Genomic DNA, 20,252 nt, shown 5'->3' with positions numbered 1-20,252 from the left:
CTTTTGTTTCAGTCCCACAGACCAAAAAATTTCTCCCACAGTGAGCTTTGTCTGGTCGCTCCCATGACTTCAAATGTCTTGGATGCATTTTGCATGACGAAAACTCAACACGGTATACATTCTACGAGTTAAATACAGAGGGATGGAGGGCAGTTGTCAGGCCAAAAGCAAGAAGCAGAATCAGACTATAAAATGATGCCATTACAAGTAAAAGTCCTTCTTATTAAAAAGTTTGCATTAGTTATTAATTAAGTATTAGATTGTGTGCAAAATGGCTCCTTTCTTACATGCGCTATGGTACCTATAATTATTGCTGATTCACTGATGTGTAAACAGTGCTTTAGTGTTGTAACTACTATTTCCAAATTAAGGTAGTTTTATGCACTCAGTTTCCAGTTTATTATTAAGTTATCCTGACAGGTCTTTCTAATATTTAGTCTGAATTTAATGATACTTCCAAAAACGGTTTTAAAAAAATGAACATTAAAGTTTACAAAATGTGATTAGTTTTGACATGTTTTGAATTTGACTGCATTAGTTTGAGCAACAGTAGTCGGAAACTGAGTTTAGCTTCTGGCATGTTTTGTATGTGACTGGAGTTGTCATAATAAATGTGATCGAGTAACGTACTTAAGCACTAGATAGCATCTCTCCATCACTGATACTGACAGGAATGTTTGTATAGGACGTTAAAACAAAATCCAATGTAGTTATTTTATTTAGGATTATGCCATTCTTTCAGAGGGCCCGCAACCACAATCGTAGTGAACATATTCAAATTCAGACAAAAGTCTTGCATTCAAAAGTCTTATTGAGCCTAAGTCGTATTAACATCAGCAAAAGATGCTCGTGGTATCAAAACAAAGATCAGAATGGAGAATGAAATAGGGAGTGATGTATGTTAATTTTAATGCACACAAAAACCCACCAATTAACCTAAAGAAGAATTATTACATTCCAGATAATGTCAACAACAACAACAACAACAACAACAAAAAGACTAACCTTTGTAAAAGTAGATTTATGGCAGAGTTGCTGATTGCATTAGGTGTTCCTAATAAAGTGCTGTATATTTACAGATATCACAGGTCATGTTTGATTAATATGATGGATGCATTAACTTGTAACTGACGTTTATCTTTATTTAACGTTGGGCATTTTCATCTAGAATCATATTTTACAGCTAAGATAATAAAATGAAGCACATTTTGTGTCGAAATGTTTAACGTGTAGAAACTGTTAAATAAATGTAGTGAAGGAGGGAGATCTTGAGTAAAGCACCTCAGTATTGTTTCGTGTTTTGCTAAATGCACTTATCAGATGCAGAAGAGGTTTTTTTTTTTTTTTTTTATCACAGTGAGCCGGAGACCTTTGCCCCGGTTACCCTGAGTCCACTGACCCCCTGCTGCGTGAATCAGTGACCAGACGCGGATCTCGCGGTGAGGGGCGGACCGGTGTCTCCCAGTACGACAGACCAATAAAAACCAGAGGGCTGGAGCGCGTTGCATAACCGGACTGCAGTGAGTCAAGTCGGTGCGGGTCCAGCTCCGCTTCAGCGCTTTGCCTCTTCACAATGGCAGCTCCGAAGAAAGTCTGCATCGTGGGCTCCGGGAACTGGCAAGTTGACGCGATGAAGTGTGGCAGGTTGACGTGTTAACTGTGCGCGTCGTTACGCGCAAACTTTAGCGTAAAAAAAAAAAAAAAAAAAAAAAAAAGGGGGTGACCGGTCTGCTAACTAGCAGCGCCTCTTAACCCGAGGGAAGCTCTGACTAGTAAGCAGTACTAACTCCGAGCTGAATCCCGCTCCGTTTGCAGGGACATAAAACCTGTTTCAGCTCCGAGGAGAGTCTCGTGTAAAGAAACCGTCTTGAGTACACCGAAAAAACGGACCACCCCGTCAGTCGCGAACCGGAGTCGGTATTTCTAGCTCGCTGTCATTTAGCTGGAGTTCCGTTTGGGTTGAAACCGAGCCTCCATTCAAATATCTGATAACGTTAACGTTATCGTGTCGACTTCAAAATCCCAAAGTGATTAAAAAAAAAATAATAATTCAAGCGAGATAATAAATACTTTAAATCATCTGGTTAATTCGGCTTGTAGCGCGTGTTTATCAACCCGAGGACATTTATTATATTAATAGTTTTATACACTAACTGTCAGTTAGGATTGTTGTTTTATGCCGAATTCATGTGTGCTTTAAAAGTAATTAAAAGCAGGCTTTGGGGCTACACATAATTTCAAAGTAATCGCGCTGTTGATTTCACTTAAAATCGCCCAAATTCTCAATGGAGTTTGTGTCGCGCCGGAGGAAAGTATATCAGCTGATCTTGTGAGCATGCGTTCCTGTCGTCTTGCACAGAACACGGCATTGATTTGAAGGGGAGACGTGGATAGTATTGAGCACCCCCGGCACCACTGCACTGTACGCTTTCTCTTGTAAATGAAATATTAAAACTGGTACGTTTTGACAACAGGGGCTCTGCCATCGCCAAGATTGTGGGAGCCAATGCTGCCAATAATTCAAAATTTGACAACACTGTCAAAATGTGGGTGTTTGAGGAGACGGTGAATGGACGCAAACTGACTGAAATAATCAACACCGACCATGAAAACGTGAAGTATCTTCCAGGACACACGTTACCAGCAAACGTGGTGAGAAACGGTCGTTTTTATTACTGCATGTTGTGCCAAATGTCTATTTTTTTTGTCTCCTTGATCTATCTATCTATCTATATATACTATAAACTATAAAATGTGATCTTCTCTCGCTTTAAAAGCCAAACTTCACAAAAAAAACCCCACCAGACTAAAACCCCAGAACAGCACCCAAAAGGCAGCGAGTGTGCTCTGAACAATGGTTAAATTATTCCTACGGATACTTTGGGCCTATTCGGAGGAATGTCAGATCCTTATAAACTCAACCATACAGCGACTAAAGGCATTCAGAGAAACGGGAAAAAAAAACAAGTTTCCCCACACAAGTTTTGCTTTGTCCGTTACGTTCTTATTGGGACGAAAGGTATTTAAAGCACGAGCCTTCCGAGTTTGTCACGGATGCACAAAAGACAACTACATTAACAAAAAGACAAATGCGCACATGCACACAAGCAGTGGTGAGAGCTGACCTAATGTTTTACAATTTCCACAGCAGTCTGGACAAGCTTGTGTCAGTTAGCAGAACAAAAGGTTTTGATATATATATATAGATATAGAGATATAGAGATATTTATATCTCTATATCTATACGCAAACTGACTGAAATAATCAAAAGGCAGCAGAAAACACCTCAAGGAGACAAATATATATCGATATATCTATATATATCTGATGATGGGGGCCAACATCGCCAATATATAGATATATATCTTCCCCTTTGTGATATATATATATCTATATATAAAGATATATATATATATATATAGATGTTCTTTACTTGCCTTTGTTCTTGAGTTTATTAGTCTTTTTATAATGAATTCAACACCTGTTGTAGGAGTTTTCTGAATGCAGCAGGTTGTTGCAGCAGGTCTCTGATGGGTTGCACCAGGCTTAAATGTTTCCTGTCCCGTCTCCTCTCAGCTGGCGGTGCCGGACCTGGTGGATGCGTCCAGCGACGCAGACATTTTGATCTTTGTGATCCCGCACCAGTTCATCGGGAAAGTGTGCGAAACCATAAAGGGGAAGATAAAGAGCGACGCTCTGGGAATCTCGCTGATCAAGGTTGGACTTTGTGCTGCGATGTTATAATCAGACGTTGACATATTCACCTGGACTCTGGTCGTGCAGTGCGGCCTTTTCGACCCGGACTCCGGCTCGGCGTGTTTGACGTGTAAACGCGTGCGCGTGCTTCTTTACCTCCAGGGTGTCGACGAGGGGCCCGACGGACTCAAACTCATCTCCGACGTGATCCAGGAGAAGCTCGGCATCACCATGAGCGTGCTGATGGGGGCCAACATCGCCAACGAGGTCGCCGATGAGAAGTTCTGCGAGACCACCATTGGTTAGTCTCGTTGCCGTCAGCGGGTTTATTGTGCCACCAGGGCAACACGTTGGCACTCTGATCGGGAGCTAAAACATCTAAACAAGCAGCTTTCAGCCTCGAAACGGGAAGCGCGCTCGTTTCAGTTCAATCTTTCTGCGGGTCAAAGTTCAATCTGTGGTTTGACTCGTGCCGTCTTCACGCGCTTTATGGGATCTACTGTCAGCGTAGTGCGGAACCAAAATACCACGAGCCTCTTCTTGTTTCCATTAACATTCGTTTGGCTTGTTGAGGCCCTGGAGTGCGACACCGTTTACCTTCTTCTGCTTCCAGGCTGCAAGAATAAAAACCACGGGGCTCTCCTGAAGGACCTCATGCAGACCAACAACTTCCGAGTCACCGTCGTGGAGGAGTGCGACGTGGTGGAGATCTGTGGAGCCCTGAAGGTGAGCCCTCGGCACAAAACGCCACCCGCAATCAGCGTTACCGGCGTGTGATGTCATCCAACAAGCTAAACACAGAGCCCCGTTACACCGTCACCTAAAGGCACGTAGTCAACATTATACTTAACGTCCTGGAGAAGAAAGCTGTCAAATCACAGAAAGTGACGCCTAATCTGTTTCGTCTGTTAAAGGGTCATTCAGATCAGCATTTACAGGTTTACTCTGATCATCGTTCGTGAGTTAGAGAATGCTTCAGAGAGTGTGATGATTTTTAACATCTGGGTACCAAAGTTCAGAGAATTAGTCATTTTCTAGGCAAAAATGTCCAAAGCTCTTTTTTTAATTTTTTTATTCTGGCTTCTCAAATATGAAGGTTTGCAGATTTTCTCTATACTGCGTCATTGGAAATGGAATATTTTGACATGTTAGAATGTTTGTAAAACAAAACAAAGCATTTGTAGAGATCACAGTGAGCTGTGGAAGATTGTAACAAACATTTTTGCCATCGTGTTCATTTAAAAAATGAATTGACGTAATGAGTTGCAGCTCATTCATTTTTATTCAACTATAAATCACCACCTGAAGTAATCCAGCTATGAAACATTGGCTACCTCTACAGGCACTTTATTTCATCCTAAATTAAGATTTCTGGTCGTTTACAAATGATGATTTAAAGCAGCGCTCAGCCCGTTTGTTGTGACTGACGTGTTTATTAGAACTGGGGTTTTTTTTTTTAATTATGTGGGCTTTTAAACTGTTTTTATTTGAAATTTTAGCTCCTTGTAAATGTGGCCACTGATCAGTCTGATTCTGTGTCGATAATATTTCCTGAATGTGGCTCAGCTGCTGTAATAACTCCGTAAATGACCGCTGAGACTGATGGTGGCGTTATAAAAGATGAAGTTCAGCGTACCAGCTTGAAGAATGCAACTTTCAAAATGTCCCTCCCCACCCCCCCAAAAAAAAGAGAACTTTAACCTCCCAATTAAATTTTGAAAGATTATTTAATTCATTCATTCGCTGATTAAATGTTGGATGTGCTAAAGATCCTGCAGGCAGTCTGCACCTGTCAAAGGACTCCCGGTACGTCTTTGTTCACTCTTTTTTTTTTTTTTCCCCTCCCTCAGAACATTGTGGCGGTCGGTGCGGGTTTCTGTGACGGTCTGGGCTTCGGGGACAACACGAAGGCCGCGGTGATCCGGCTGGGCCTGATGGAGATGATCGCCTTCGCCCGCATCTTCTGCACCGCCGGGCCCGTGTCCTCCGCGACCTTCCTGGAGAGCTGCGGCGTGGCCGACCTCATCACGACCTGCTACGGCGGCCGCAACCGCAAAGTTGCGGAGGCCTTCGTGAAGACGGGGAAGGCGAGAACTCTTTTTCTTTTCTTTTTTTTTCCTTCTTAAAGCAACTCGTTCCTTTTATCGCCAAATGATTTAGATTTCCGAATTCAACCGTTCGCATGCGTTTCTTGTGTTGCGCAGTCCATCGAGGATCTGGAGAAAGAGATGCTGAACGGCCAGAAGCTGCAGGGACCCGCGACGGCAGCCGAAGTCCATCTCATCCTCAAGCACAAAAACCTGATCGACAAGTAAGTGGAGCCGCAGCGCAGCGCGCGGGTTCGAGTCGCCGTTTACGTTTGCCGGTGAAGACGCGAGTTGAGCATTAACACCTCGTCCTTCCCGCAGGTTCCCACTGTTCAACGAAGTGTATCAGATCTGTTTCCAGGGCCACCCGGTCACAGAGTTCATCAGCTGTTTGCAGAACCACCCAGAGCACATGTGACAGGGGAGAAGAAAAAAAAAAACCCACTGACTGAGTGCCTTCTTTAAGGAAGAACATGACCACTTTTCTGCTCCAGTTCGTATAACGTGTATGTTCAGCTCTGGTTCGACCACTTTGTCTAGTTTCTGACACTATTTTGACTGAAGGATAATTGTTGGGAGATTTCCCCACCCCCCCACCCCCCGTGTGAAGTGGGATAGCTCTTTTTGCCTGAGACATAGACACACACACACTTTTTTTCTTTTTTTTTTTTTAAGCACGTTGTCAGATTTTGAATTGCAACACTAACATAGAAATGCCGACTTTACAAGACATCCGAATGAATTCAGTTTGAACTTGATGAGGAGCGACAGCCTTTCAGTTGCTCACATTAGTAAAATGTTTATATGGTTCTACATAATGCATTCAGATTTCCACCGGGGCGAACCCTCGGGGCAGAGAGCTATCGACAGCCGTCTGTGGAGGGATTTATTCTTATCTAACATTAATGTTGCCGTCCAGTGAACGCCCGTCCATCACAAGTTATTTAATTATAGATGTAATACTTTTCTTTGTTAAGTCTTTGTATGCTTTAAGTGTCTTACATAATTCATTGACATTTCTGGCCTTGTACTGTATGTGAACATACAGCAACTGTTTTCTACAACAACAACAAAAAAAAGCTAACGTGCCTTAAAATGCACAGTTGCGGGGGCTTGTCTTTTTGTGTAGGGGGGGGGGGGTCAAACCAGAGATTTAAAGGATAATTCTGGTTTATTTAAACTTGGTGTGATTCCCATTAAAAACCCAAATTGTCTATGCTATGCAATCTATGCTGACTTCTCACTCGCCACCTTTTTTTTTCTTTTTTTTTAAGAGAGATTCGGGGGGGAAATAAAAGCAAATTTCATGGTGCCTACTATGAACTCCTGCAGCTTAACAAAACATTAAGTTCCAGATCCAACCGTTAGATCTGCAGATAGCAAAATTGTTTGTTTCAGACAGCTAACATATTATTTTGATTATTTTTATTTTTTTTGGGGGGGGGGGGGCTTTTTCTTTTTTGCTTTTATTCTGCCTCTGCCGGGGAAATGGAGCAAGGCAATGACTTACAGCAAAGGTCCAGCCTGCCAAGAAACAAACCGTGGACTCACCGCTTATGGCATTTGCACCCTTGCGGTATATCCCCGGACCACTTAACTATCAGGTCGCCCTTTAAAAGAAAATAAATACAGTGATGTAAGAAAAAAAAAATTAAAAAAAATAAGCTGCAGGGAGTATGAGCTGTTCACCCTGACATTTTGTATGACTCCACTTCTCTGAACCGCCACACAGGCTGCGTACAAAGGTAGCGCGACCCACTGAACCACACCAGCGGCACTAATGTGGAAATATGCCGGGTTGAAACAAACCTGGCGTCATCCTTTAATTAAAACTCCATCCAACACGCCATTTGTTACCGTGATCCTGCCTGACCCAGTTTTCTCTCCGTTACAGCTGCGTGTTGGAAATGATCAACACTCGCCTGAATAAATGTATTCTGGTGTCAAACAGAGGCTTGAGTCTTTTCTCTAAATGTCGCATTAGTGAGGCAACAATAAAATTGTTTTCACTACACGGCAGCACAAGCAGGAATATCAGCGGGGAGGAATACTGTCCGTTTTGTTATTAAAAAGTAAAATAGAATTTTAATAGTTTGCCTGCAATCATGACATGAACTTTTAAAATCGAAATATTTCTTATCAAACATTTAGAATTTTTTTTTTTAAGTATTTAGTACAGCTTCAAATCTTCCCACCTCTAGTAGCTCTGAGGCCGTTTTTCCTGCAGAACGTATGAACCAATTTAAGCTTTCAAACGACTGGAAACCATCAGTGGAGCAAAACTAGTTTATTACAAGTCGTGGAAACGTAGCTAGCTTTACATGAGTGTGCAGTTAACGGCAGTAAACAGAAATGCAGCTACCGACATTCACTGTGGACCTGTGGTAGACATCGTTGATGTCTGGAAATTTAGAAATATCGACTCGACGTCAACAACTTAAATAAATGCGGAAAGAAAAAAAAAAAAATGTAAACAAAAAGGGGAAAGATGAGACTAATCAAAGACGCCGAGCTGGCTTTGCTCGTCCAGGACTCCTTAAGACTATCGCAGTATGAATGCTTCGAAGATAAACCGCACTACAGCGTCTTATTTATCCTAAACAACCAAGAGGCCCCTGGTCCCAGGCAGAGGAGGCGTAGAGAGCAGGTAGCTAGTAAAAAAGCAATAATGCAGTGGAAGCGGAGCAGGATTACAATCATAATGGTTCCAAGAATGAGTGCTAGTTGACAATCCTTCCTGTTCCTCGTCTCTGCCGTGTTCGGTTACCATCTTTGGTTTCTGTCCCGTGAACATGACTCGGCGTTGGTGTTGCTCTGTTCCGTTCTTGCTTCTCAGTTCATTCCTCTTACCATAAGACCTCATTAATGGAGACACGGCTCATAAGACGACTATTTGTTCACAAAAAAATATCCCCTTTCATTTTGCGTTTGGTTTTTAAAAAGGACTTTGTCCCGCTGTTAAGATTAAGCTTTGAAAAGTTGCTGTGAATGTATGAAGAATTGATGATGGCCTCGACAACTGCGGCATAAACATGGGTTACACTGTAAATTCATAATTCTCATTTGAATGTTTGATGACCAGGCTCCAGGGAGTAATAGCTATACCTGAGAGTATTTTTTTTCTAAACATCTTCTTTCTTCTCGGTGGATGCACACAGTGGAAACGCCTCCTTCCTCACAGATACCTCAGTACTGGAAGGTCGACGCTTCACTTGCCCTGCTGCACCTCCTCCTCCTCCTCCTCCTCCTCCTACTATCCTACCTCTGCTCCTCCCTCATCTCACCGCAATTCACAGTCTGTGCGGGTTCACCCATTTGTAAGTGCCTTCGTAGTGAAATCCGACTCTCTTTGCGAGGTCGTCGGCTGCTGCGGGACCGCGGCTGAGAAGAGAAGAGACAAACGTCAACCCTCGGTAGGAAACTGGTTCTCATGTTGAGGGCAGACCGAAGGGCGCGTCTTACCTTCCGTATCTGTAGGGAATAGGCTGCGGCTTCTCTTTGTCTATGTGATGAAGAAGAGGGGTGAAGATCCTCCATGCTTCCCTTAGTTCGTCGCTGCAGATGGCAACAATTCAACGCAGAGGGAACGTCAGGTCAAATACAAAAGATGTGCCGATTTTACAACTCCTGCTTCTGTCACGCTGAAGCAGAGACAAGATGCACTATGGCGCCATCTAGTGACGCTCGGGCAACATGGAAACTCGACTGACCGGTTTACTTTACAAGCAGAGATGCGAACCAACGGTGGCGGAAACAAAAGACAGACCTGCGTACAAAGTGCATCTGACTCCCACAGAAGACGTCCAGGATGAGACGTTCGTAAGCGTCCGGAAGCTTCACGTCCTGAAAACCAACCGTTTTAAATTAGAAAAGCAGGGAAGAGAAGAAGAATATATGATAATTAAACTGCTTAAGAGCTCAATTTTGGGTTTTAGAGCTGAAATAATAGAAACTATTTCAGTGTAGTTCAAAATAAAAACAAAAATCATTTGCAGCTTCAGCACCTGCGACGGGACAATTTAATGCTTATTTATTGTTGTCCAGGTTAACAGAGGCTCATCAAACGAGGCTCTAAAGAATAATTATCTCGACATTTTACAGGTGAAACCGATGAACTGAGAAAATAATGAGCAGATTCGTCCCTAGTTGTGGCACAAACACGGCCCGGATAAATTCGTGTTGAACCTGCCTTGTATCTGCTCTTGTAGGTGAGGTCCAGCTCCGTTTCCTCGGGGCTGAAGTAAACGCCGGGCTTCTTGCTCATCATCTTGGCGTAGACGGCCTCGTTGGGCTGCACGCGCACCACCAGCTCGTTCCTGCGACACTGATTTCCAAAAATGTCTCCTGGGACATCCGTGAACTGCAGCCGCACCTCAGCTTTCCTCTCATTCAGAGCTTTTCCACAGCGGAGGATGAAAGGGACTCCTGAGGAGGACATTTTTTTGTTGTTGTTTTACGCATTTTCAGTGCACGATCAAAGAGCTCGCAAATGTGTGGGGATATTTAAATGTAGTCGTTTTATTTAAAAGAGGGGAGTGTGTTTACCATCCCAGCGTTCATTGTGCACGTAGAGCACCACCGTGGCGAAGGTGGCCTGAGTGGACCCTTTAGGTACCGTGGGATCATCAAGATAACCCAGTTTGGCGTCTCCCTCGCCCTCTGGATCGCCCTCGTACTGACCCAGAACCACATCTGACATGGACACCGGCGCAATAGACTTCAGCACCTTCACCTGCGAGAGGGATCGGATGATAAAGAGAGAAGACGACCTTCATTTTTCCTCACACACGAGCCTGAACACGCTGAACAATCACTTGTGTCCGTCGCCTTGGAGCCGTTTCAGAGAGCGACCACTTCCTACCTTTTCATCCCTGACGTCGTCCGAGCTGGTGGAAGCCGGCTTCTCCATGGCAACCAGGCAGAGCATCTGGAGCAAGTGGTTCTGCATGACATCTCTGATCATGGCAAAGGGAACAGGCGGCCACACAAAAGACAGAGAGGAGACTGTGATGGCTGTGATGGCGTTAATCAGAACTAGAAGTGATCGTGGTGCGTCACTGAAGGGTTTTACGTATTTTTGTGCACAGTAGTACGAGAACATCTGCAATTTCAACATGGACTTAAGTAGAGCGCACATCCGATTTTGGGTCCAATAATGGAATTCAGCAACAAAGAGCCTTGACATTTTTCAGAAAGACTCCGTCAACGAAGCAAAGAGATGGGCGAGGTGGTTTGAGTGACATTTGTGTGGATTTGGCTCCCTGCGACCTCTTTCTGTTGTCTAAAAATTTGAGGTGCGCTCTTGCTCACGTTTCAGGTTTCATGTTCAAATTGCACATTTGGATGCGGCCGTGGTGACAAAAGCATTCAATTTCAACATTCAAATGCAAAGATAAACTTTAGGAATTTGTGTTGGTTTTTTTTCTTACCGAATGATGCCGAAATCATCAAAGTAGCCTCCTCGTCCCTGAGTGCCGAACGGTTCTTTAAAGGTGAGAACAACGCAGGCCACACTGTCCCTGTTCCAGATAGGCCCGAAGATTCGGTTCCCAAACCTGCAATGAACATCACATAATATGGTCTCTGCTCAGCAGCACACGCAGCGCGACCGGACAGCTGTTCATGACAACAGGCACAAACATTTATCTTCAGTTTTGTTCCTGGTTAGAAGCCAATTTCTATTTATATTGTGTCATATTCACGGGCTGAAACCAGCTGAAACTGAAGTGGTGCGTAATTCAAATGACCTTAAACAAACAGATTATTATTTGAGCATGAAATTAAAAAGCAAAAGCTGTCAGTCCACAGAAGTGCTTGAAATAGACACATAAACAATGCTAACAGTTATATATTCAGACTGATCAGACTGTTAAACTGGAGTAAAGCTGACTGGATTCAAATGTCTTCTCTATTTTGACAATCAGAATCTTTACGAAACATCATATCATAAAAGAATTGCAACCAAAAGAGGTTTTCCTACCGGAGCACCATGAGGTTCTGCACCATCTCTTTGCCCAGATAGTGATCTATTCGATAGATCTGCTCCTCGGTGAAGAGGGAGGAGAGGTGGCTGGACAGCTCCTCAGAGCTCTGAAGGTCACGTCCAAACGGCTTCTCCACGATCACCCTGTTCCAGCCCCTAAACAAAAACAAACAAACACACGATTTATTTAAAATATTACACGACAAAGAGAAGCAGCAACCTGAGAATGTGTAATGTATTTATTACTATGGTAGCTTGAAAAATGACCAATACGATTAATCAATTACCATAATAGTTGCAGATAATTGTTCTGTTGATCAGTTAGCTAGTTTATAGTTAACCGTTTCAGCTCTGCTTAACCATGGTACTGGTGCTGGTCATTTTACGTGACGTAAAATCTATAATCCCATTTTATTGTAAGATTCATCTTCACATCAGTGGAGCTTTAGTGGTGCGTTCACGAGCAACTCGGAAATTGACATCCTCCAAGTGGGAAAATACATGAAGGAAAGTAGGACGTGTCCGAGAGCTCAGAGAAGCAGGTTCGACATCACTTGATGTGGCAGCGAGAAGAAATGCTCTGAAAACAAGGTGAAATAGCCACGTTTGGTAAACCTAGCCTCCCGAGTGCTCTGGCTGTGATAAAGGTTAAAGACAGAAATAGAAAAGAACAGTGTACAAATAGTGTGGTCCTCCTCAGCTCCATTTTGTGCCCGTGTTGGTTGAAATGGATGATGATGTTTGTCACTTCTCTGTATTCTGACAGCAGACACAGAGCTCATTTTCGGGGGGGGCGGCGGCATGAAAGCCTTTTTGTGAACGCTCAACTCAATAGGGACGTTCCCCAATTGGAACTTTCTCCAATTCCCAGCTGCCTGAAGGCACAATGAGACACGCTGCTGCCTGCACAGATGGACGTCTGTGTGTTTACAGTCGTTCAGACACAGCAGGACGCCAGCGGCGCAAACAAACCACTCAGTGTGATGCATCAACAGCTAAAGAGAGACAGCGTGGACTGACTTTGTGCTTATGCAGTGGTGCCTGATGTTCTTGGTGACGTCGTGGTAGACGGTGGGCGGCAGAGCCAGGTAGAAGAGTCGGTTGGCCTCGGGTCCTCCGGGCAGAGACTTGATGTGCCTGTCGAGTTTGGAGAAGGAAACCTCATCTACGTATTTCCCACTGATGTACGTGTTCCTGCCGAAGAAGGCCGCCAGCCGCTCTGCTTCTGTATCCGCCACCTGAGGGTGCAAACATGTTCAGATATCAAGCTTGAACTAGTAAGTATAAAACGAAACCGGCCAGATGCCCGGTGGACTTCTGCACAACACGCATGAAGAGGAACTGAGGAGTTTTCTTCTAAACAAGCTGATGTTATTTCTATCAAGTTCTAACAGATGTGTCTAATGCGTTTCCTTACTTCCATTCAAATATTTAAAATCCAGCCTGGTTTGCCTTTGTTGGTGTAGTACAACATATATCTGCCTGTTGATGGAGATCTATTTTTCTGACGGTAGGTAATTAGTCAAAAAAAATGGAAAAATGGAAAAATGAAAGAAGGATGACAACTTAGTCCTGAAGTTTTAATTTGGGGCAGAAAAAGCCAATTAAATTAAAAATGGGTTTATTAATTATATATTTTTTTTGAATTTATGTACAGTACACTACAGTACTCATGTTTGTTTCTGCACATTTGATGGCTGTGATTTCAATGCTACTATCTTCTGTATCATATCCGAGCAGAGGCCCACCGTGACGTCACCAACTGGTTTGTGAACCAACATCGATTTGAAGCCAGAAGTGATTATATTTGAACTAAACTGCATGAAGTTAATGCTTTTTGAATGTGAGTCTATGAGAGCAAGAGGTTTTTATAGTGGCCGTATTGCACTAAGGCACTTCCACACCAGCTTCACTTTTAAGACTTAGAGTCTACATACTTTATTTTTTATATACAATATGATCCTTAATGTCTCAACCTCCCATCAATAAAAAAAACAACAATCTCAAACTTCCAGTTTTACCTTCAGGTATGGCATGCAGGCGGTCTGGATGGCATCGACTGTCAGCTCAGAGCGAGCAAAGCCCACAAAAAAGGTCTGCTCAGGGAGGAGGCCGTCTCTGAACAACCACCTGGAGAGAACATCCGGATCAGATTACAGGAGTCACTCATCCGCCTCGGTCATGATACTGATGTAACATACTGTCACCGAGGTTCACTCACCAGAGAGTTGGGTAGATTTTTTTCTTAGCCAGATCCCCCTACAGGTGCAAACATATAATCAGAAACATGACTTCACCTTTAAAATACATGTTAGGCACACGACCATTAAGTGTTATTTAAGAGCCACCGTGCTGTTGATTCTGACCTCTGCAAAACTGGTGGTCACAAAAGTCTTAATACGCTGCAGCTCTGCAGGCGTGTTGCAACAGGTAAGTAGGCAGTTTTGGCTTGTTCAATAATTACCCAACTGCAGTAATGCCACTGGATTCGTGTACCAACCACCAAGAGCCAAAAGACTGCCCTGCTGCTGCCTAATGAAATCATTCTGAAGAACCTGCGGTGAACCTGTGGTGGCTTAACTGTACTTTTATACTGAGTTTCAACACTGTCCTCTAGTTAAAGGCCTTGTCACAGCCTGGTAACCTCTGTGAAAGCAGAAATCAGGAATAACCTGAAACATCGATAAAAGCATGAAAAAAAAAAATGTATATACACCAAACCATTAGAGGTCAATTTGATTTAAAAGTAATTCCCATAAGAGTACACTGTTGGCCTAAAACATAACCTGCCGAGCAGAGCTGCTGCTCATCTACCTTTAAGACACTCCTCAACGTGGAACCCGGTTACTTTGTTTAAGGTTGTGTTCAAAATAATACATCTTTAAAGAAATCACACTTTGATTAGGACGCTAAGAAACATCAAAAGTCCCGATCAGACCAAAGGAGACGCAACTTCTCTAAATGACAAAAATGTCTCCAACTCAAAGAGTCAGTCCTCTCTTTCATATTATCACAAAGCTGAACGTCAGTAACGACTGACTTAGTAGTTGCGAGTATATGTTTGAAGATATGGTGTGACTAGAAGTGATTAACATGATAGCCCTGTTTGAAAAAAGTAGTTTGCACACCCACACACAAAAAAGCCTCTCCCTAGATCTGCAGCTCACACTGAAAGAGAAATGCTGACACTCAGTGACACTGCAAAAATCAGCAGTAGCGCAACTCTCCCCTACAAAGACCAAACAGTGTGAGAGAAAGAAGGACACAGCCACTGGATTACTACAGCCTGACTACACAGCTCAAAAATTAAAACTATTCTAGTTTTTTCCCCCACATTTGATGTCCACATTGATGAAAATCATGTCTTTAAAAATGATAATAGGGGGAACATGTCCTTTTGAGGAATGACTCTTTTTCATTCGCAAATAATGCGAACTGGGGAACAATGACACGTTTGGACAGACTGAAGCTCCAGTAGAAAACGAGAAAGCAACTGAAATATGAGGCGTTACAGGAAGAAGGAAACAAACCTAAAAAGTGTCTAAATGCCTGGAATAGTTTTAGTTCCTGAACTCAACACCTGAACAGTGTGAGGAAATACTGCGCAGTGACAAGGGAAATTTGAATGGCTCTTAAATCAACTTATTAATTGTAGTAGTTAAAGTCAATTACTTAGATTATGTTAAGACATGTGCCTAAATGTTTTTGAGGGACAATCAAACTGTATTTTTTTAATATCACTGCTAAGAACTGTACTGTGCTTGTTCAGACAATACGTTCTCAAACAATGAACAAACCAGACACATTTAATTTTGTTAAATAAACAGAATCACTGGTACGGTCTTGAAATGATTAAGAATGAGGAACTTTGAGGTTTGTTACTGCCTCAGTTTGAGGCTTTTGAAACTTGAGTGGTGTTTGTTTGCGTAACGCTGGTGAAATCTGTTTCAACATTTCTCTAATCACCTCGTGCAATTATTGCAGTAGTTTGGAAAGATTTCAACACACGTTCTTCAAAGTTAGGGTCAACAAGTGGCCTGCCGTGTAAATGTGCCCGAAATATTAATAAATGGGAAATAAACTTAATGATCATTTTGTAATTTTGTGTGATAATGCTCCAGACCTTTAGCACTTTCATTTAGTTTGTGCTGTTCCCGTTTTTAAGGCTTTACTTATACAATCACTGTGTGTACTCTCACCGACGCTCCCATGATGATGAAGACATGAACATCAGATTGACGAAACTCTACATCCTCATGCAGCTCCTTCCTCAGCTCGCCAAACACCTCCGAGCGAGAGAGGGGGATCTTGTTCATTTTCTCTAAAAAGAAAACACAGTTGGAGAACATTACAGTGTTCCTTTACACATTAAATCAAGTACGAGGAAGTCAAAAACAGACTGTACTCAACCCAAGAGGAATTTACCTACGTCACTAAGACGGCATAACAGTGAGTGTCTAAAACACAAATGAACTACCAAACACTCGGCTGGTGGACGTACTGTCCCGCATGCTGCAACAAATAACGAGGACTATAGAAAACTACGTTTTGGAAAGTTTACAACAAGGCATCTACAGGAATGTGCAAATGTTTTAGGTACTAAAGTAAAGTATGTTTTTTTTGTTTTTTTTATTAAATAAAGCCAGGGGCTTTAAATTTATTAATTACTTCATACAAAAAGCAGCGAGCCTTTACAACAGGGTCAGGGAGGCTGAGGAACTTGCCACTTGCTTGTGGATTTAGACGCTCTCTAATGTTTGTCTCAAATGTCTTGATGTAATCTCAGACTGACGTGGGATCAGGGCTAAGTGGGGGCCGCACCATCTGCTGCAGGACTCGTTCTTCTTCTTGAGGCTGAAGAAAGTTGATCGTGTTGGTGTGTTTGGGGTCTTTCTGCGGAATAAATTTAGAACCGATCAGACGGAAGAAGAGTCTAAAATTTTTGCACTACACTGTTGGACAGTTTTGCTGACCTTTGCATGCTGTACAACTTTAGATGCATTTTTCCTGCCATTCCAGGCAGCCATGGATTTAAGTTTATTTCTGTAAGATACGAGTCAGTTAACAACCCAATAAAGACCGCACTGGACTTTAGCCAGTCCTTTAGTAAAAAGAAAAATGTTCAAAGAAAATTTTGAAGTGCTCGCTGCTGACAGGATCACCCAACAGTTTGAATACACCTACTCATTTGAGGTTTATCTCATATATATACATATATATATATATATATACATATATACACATATATACATATATATATATATATATATATATATATATATATAATAGCTATTTTCTGACATCTACATGATTAAATAATACACTCATGTAGTAAGCAAAAAGTATAAAACAAAGTCAAAGTTCATATTTTCAATTCTTCAAAGTAGCCCTCTGTTGCTTTCATAGCAGCTTTGCGCACTTTTCTAACAGTTATTCTCTTCTTCCTATTGGTCTTCCTCAGCAGTGGTTTCTTTGAAGGCCTGATTAATAATCTCCTCACAAAGGTTGATGCCGAGATGCGCCTTCTACATGAACTCTAGGAAGCATTGATGTAGGCTTTCATCCGAGGCGCCATTAATTTCTGAGGCTAGAAACTCTTCTGAATCTACAGCAGAGGCAACTCTTGGTCTTCCTTTCCTGGTTGTTCTGCCTGGAATCCAGTTTCATCACACTGTTTGATGGGGTTTTTTTTATGACTTCACCTGAAGAAACTTTCAAAAGTTGTTCATAACTTAGCTTTCTGCCATAATATGACCAGGGCTACTTACTGTATAGCAACACAAACACATTCAGAGGGCAAAAAGTTGCAGCCGTTAACCTTTGACGAGGCCCACCTGTTGCTTGAAACCCATTTCAGGTGACTACATCATGGCGGTAATGCCAACAGTGGGCACTTTCAGGTGTAAAATATAATGCATTTTTTTCTTTGCTTACACTTTTTTTGCCTCACCGTGTTGTCCAATTTGCATTATTTTATAGTTTTGATGTCTTCAGCATTGTCCTACAAGGAACAATATGCTGGTGGTAGCACCTAAAGGACTAGAAAGAGCCTAAAAGACTAATTATGAAGGCAACATCACAGGTATTCTCATAATCCACAGACTGATTAATAGACAATTGTATTTTTTTTTTTGGATGCTAGAAACAACAGCAAATGAAAGACAAACATGCATAAAAAAAAATAAAGCAGCATTGTCTGAAAGTTAGTCAGCTGTCATGTGCATAGGATTTATAAATGAGTGTAAAGAGGTAAAAAAAAGAAAACACTGGGTCAGGGCGTTTACCTTCTCCTCCATTATTTATCTTTCAAAGATAATAAGCATTTGAGAGAAAACACAAGCTCAGCCAATCAGGAAGTCCAAACAGGAACTACTATTTTGTGCAGTAATTTCATCACTAATTTCTTCATTTCCTTGCAGCCTTCTCTGAAAACGTTCAGGACTAACGACAAAACACGAGTATTGTACTGTAGTTGGTTTTACATACACGTCATCCCAGAACATAAACACAACTCTGCACGTGGATTTCAGCGAGATGGGTCACTACTGCTCCCAGAAATAGCCTTACATACATAGCAAACTGTAATTATATTAGTCAAATCCTCCACCAAATCCCGTATTTAGAGGGCTATAAACCCGCCCGCTGAACGCCGGCATCAAAGCTGAATGCATTCCGCCAAACAGTTTAAAGACAACGCGGGGTTTTGACAACCGGCGGCTCAACACTCGTGTTTTCGTGTAAAAAAAAAAAAAAGCACACAAACATGTTGTTGTGACAAGAAACGACAAAAACAAACAAAACTGCCGCTTGCGGCTAGTACGCGTCACCTAGCTTACACCTAGCTAACGTGCACACCGCTTTTAAAAAAAAAAAAAAAAACAAACAAAACAAAACCCGGTGAATTAACAACAAGCGAGGCGAACACAACTGCTACTCACAAGTTCGTTAAGGTAGACGATAACCTGGCAGTTTCAACCCCCGAGCAGCGTTCACGCAAACTAACAGCGAGCCCGCAGCTGGTTGCGTATTCGCACGTCCTGCCTACTTCCCTGTTGAGGTGACAAAGCAAAATTGAGAGATTTTATTGGTTTGGGAGAAACTCACCAGCGCTCGCTCGAGATCCCATCACTGTCGGCTACAGTGACGTCACTGACTCTGCAGAGGGGGGGGGGGCGTGGTTTAACTGTACCCCCCCCCCCCCTCTCCCCAACACGCGCGCGCACACGCACTCCTATGTCCATCCTTTTCGAGGACATTACGTTGGACGCGCTGAAGACTTACCCTCACCGTAACTCTCAACATGACCTTAAACTAAAAACCTATTTTTTTTTTTTTTTTTTTTTAACCCTTAAGTTTTCACTCATTGTTAATATTTCTGTCCCCAAAAGAAGAGATGAGTCCCCCCACAATGTCGCTGTATAAACTGATGGATGTCCCTCACAACACAAGTGACACTCCCCAGCGTGAAAAACTGGACAGGTGAAATACACTTCGGGGAAACAAGTAAATCATTGCCTTTATTGTGAAAATTATACAGTTTTGCAGTTACTAACTTTAAAAAAAAAAAAAAAATTAATAATAAATAAAAAATTATAGGCTAAATATCTTTAAAGGATGTGTTCTCATGTATTTATTTCAAGCCTATTTTAAAGGATAGGGCTGTTGACATTTCTGCTGTTGTCAACAAATCCTATCACTAGAGCATTGAAAAGCCTTAAGACTAACTGAGTCCAAACAACTCACTGGGCTGCCTGCCTTTTGAGGGCGTGTTGCTTCAGACTGTTACACATGAAATACGATCAAAATTAAAACTGTAAGCAGTGATGTATGGGCCCTCCCTTGTGTTACCTGTGCAGGTGTGTTTTAAAGCTGAATATCACGTTTTATATTTGTACACTGAGAGCTCATCACACTCCTGGTTTTATACACCTTAGTTTGAACTGTGACCTCTGGTGCTGACTTGTCGATGACCCATAATCCACCTGAAAATCTACCTGCAGCATTACAGGAAGGATTTTAACTGACTTCCTGTGTTCCTTTACATCCTGTGCTCTTAATTTGGAAAAACAATGTTTGTACCTGATTTGCCTCTTTATTGTTTCATTAATGTTGCAGTTGTGTAAATATATTTCTGTGACACACTAATCCCTTGGAAAATAGAGGACAAACTGTTTTCTATCTGATTTTATCTGTTTGCTGAGAAAACATATATTACTACTTAAAGTACTTACTTAAAGTAACGTAGCAACAAAGTAACAAAACATTGGTACGAGTAACGCAAAGTAACGAAAAGTAATGAAAAGTAACGCAAACACGCTACGAACAGATCGGGTCCAGTCTACATCCAGGACATGGTCCAACCTTACATCCCAGCCCGCTCCCTCCGCTCTGCTTCTACCAGTCGGCTTGTTGCTTCCTCGCTGCGAGCTAAACACTCTACAAAATCACGACTGTTTGCTGTCCTGGCTCCTAAATGGTGGAATGAG

At 42.3% G+C, this 20,252-nt stretch overlaps 2 protein-coding genes across 2 annotated transcripts; one reads left to right on the top strand and one right to left on the bottom strand.

Moving 5' to 3' along the window:
- The first annotated feature begins 1,503 nt into the window (after nt 1–1,503).
- On the top strand, nt 1,504–7,731 carry LOC138192649 (glycerol-3-phosphate dehydrogenase [NAD(+)], cytoplasmic). The gene is made up of 8 exons (XM_069140181.1): nt 1,504–1,617; nt 2,475–2,652; nt 3,577–3,717; nt 3,859–3,997; nt 4,310–4,422; nt 5,547–5,783; nt 5,901–6,007; nt 6,105–7,731. The coding sequence occupies exons 1-8, from the start codon at nt 1,574–1,576 to the stop codon at nt 6,199–6,201; spliced, it is 1,056 nt and encodes a 351-aa protein (XP_068996282.1). The 5' UTR covers nt 1,504–1,573; the 3' UTR covers nt 6,202–7,731.
- A 322-nt stretch (nt 7,732–8,053) lies between these two features.
- Nucleotides 8,054–18,829, bottom strand: g6pd (glucose-6-phosphate dehydrogenase). Its single transcript, XM_069140180.1, has 13 exons — nt 18,705–18,829; nt 15,966–16,087; nt 13,988–14,025; nt 13,788–13,896; nt 12,787–13,004; nt 11,764–11,922; nt 11,213–11,338; nt 10,645–10,738; nt 10,329–10,515; nt 9,973–10,208; nt 9,550–9,626; nt 9,246–9,338; nt 8,054–9,164 (listed from the first exon to the last, which is right to left on the bottom strand). The coding sequence occupies exons 2-13, from the start codon at nt 16,080–16,082 to the stop codon at nt 9,074–9,076; spliced, it is 1,545 nt and encodes a 514-aa protein (XP_068996281.1). The 5' UTR covers nt 16,083–16,087; nt 18,705–18,829; the 3' UTR covers nt 8,054–9,073.
- Nucleotides 18,830–20,252: the final 1,423 nt, after the last annotated feature.

This window comes from Embiotoca jacksoni, unplaced genomic scaffold (genome assembly GCF_022577435.1).
Source record: "Embiotoca jacksoni isolate LCO1_2020_lvr unplaced genomic scaffold, fEmbJac1.0.p SCAF_9, whole genome shotgun sequence".
Classification (NCBI taxonomy): Eukaryota; Metazoa; Chordata; class Actinopteri; family Embiotocidae; genus Embiotoca; species Embiotoca jacksoni.
This window is presented reverse-complemented; position numbering and strand designations above follow the sequence as displayed.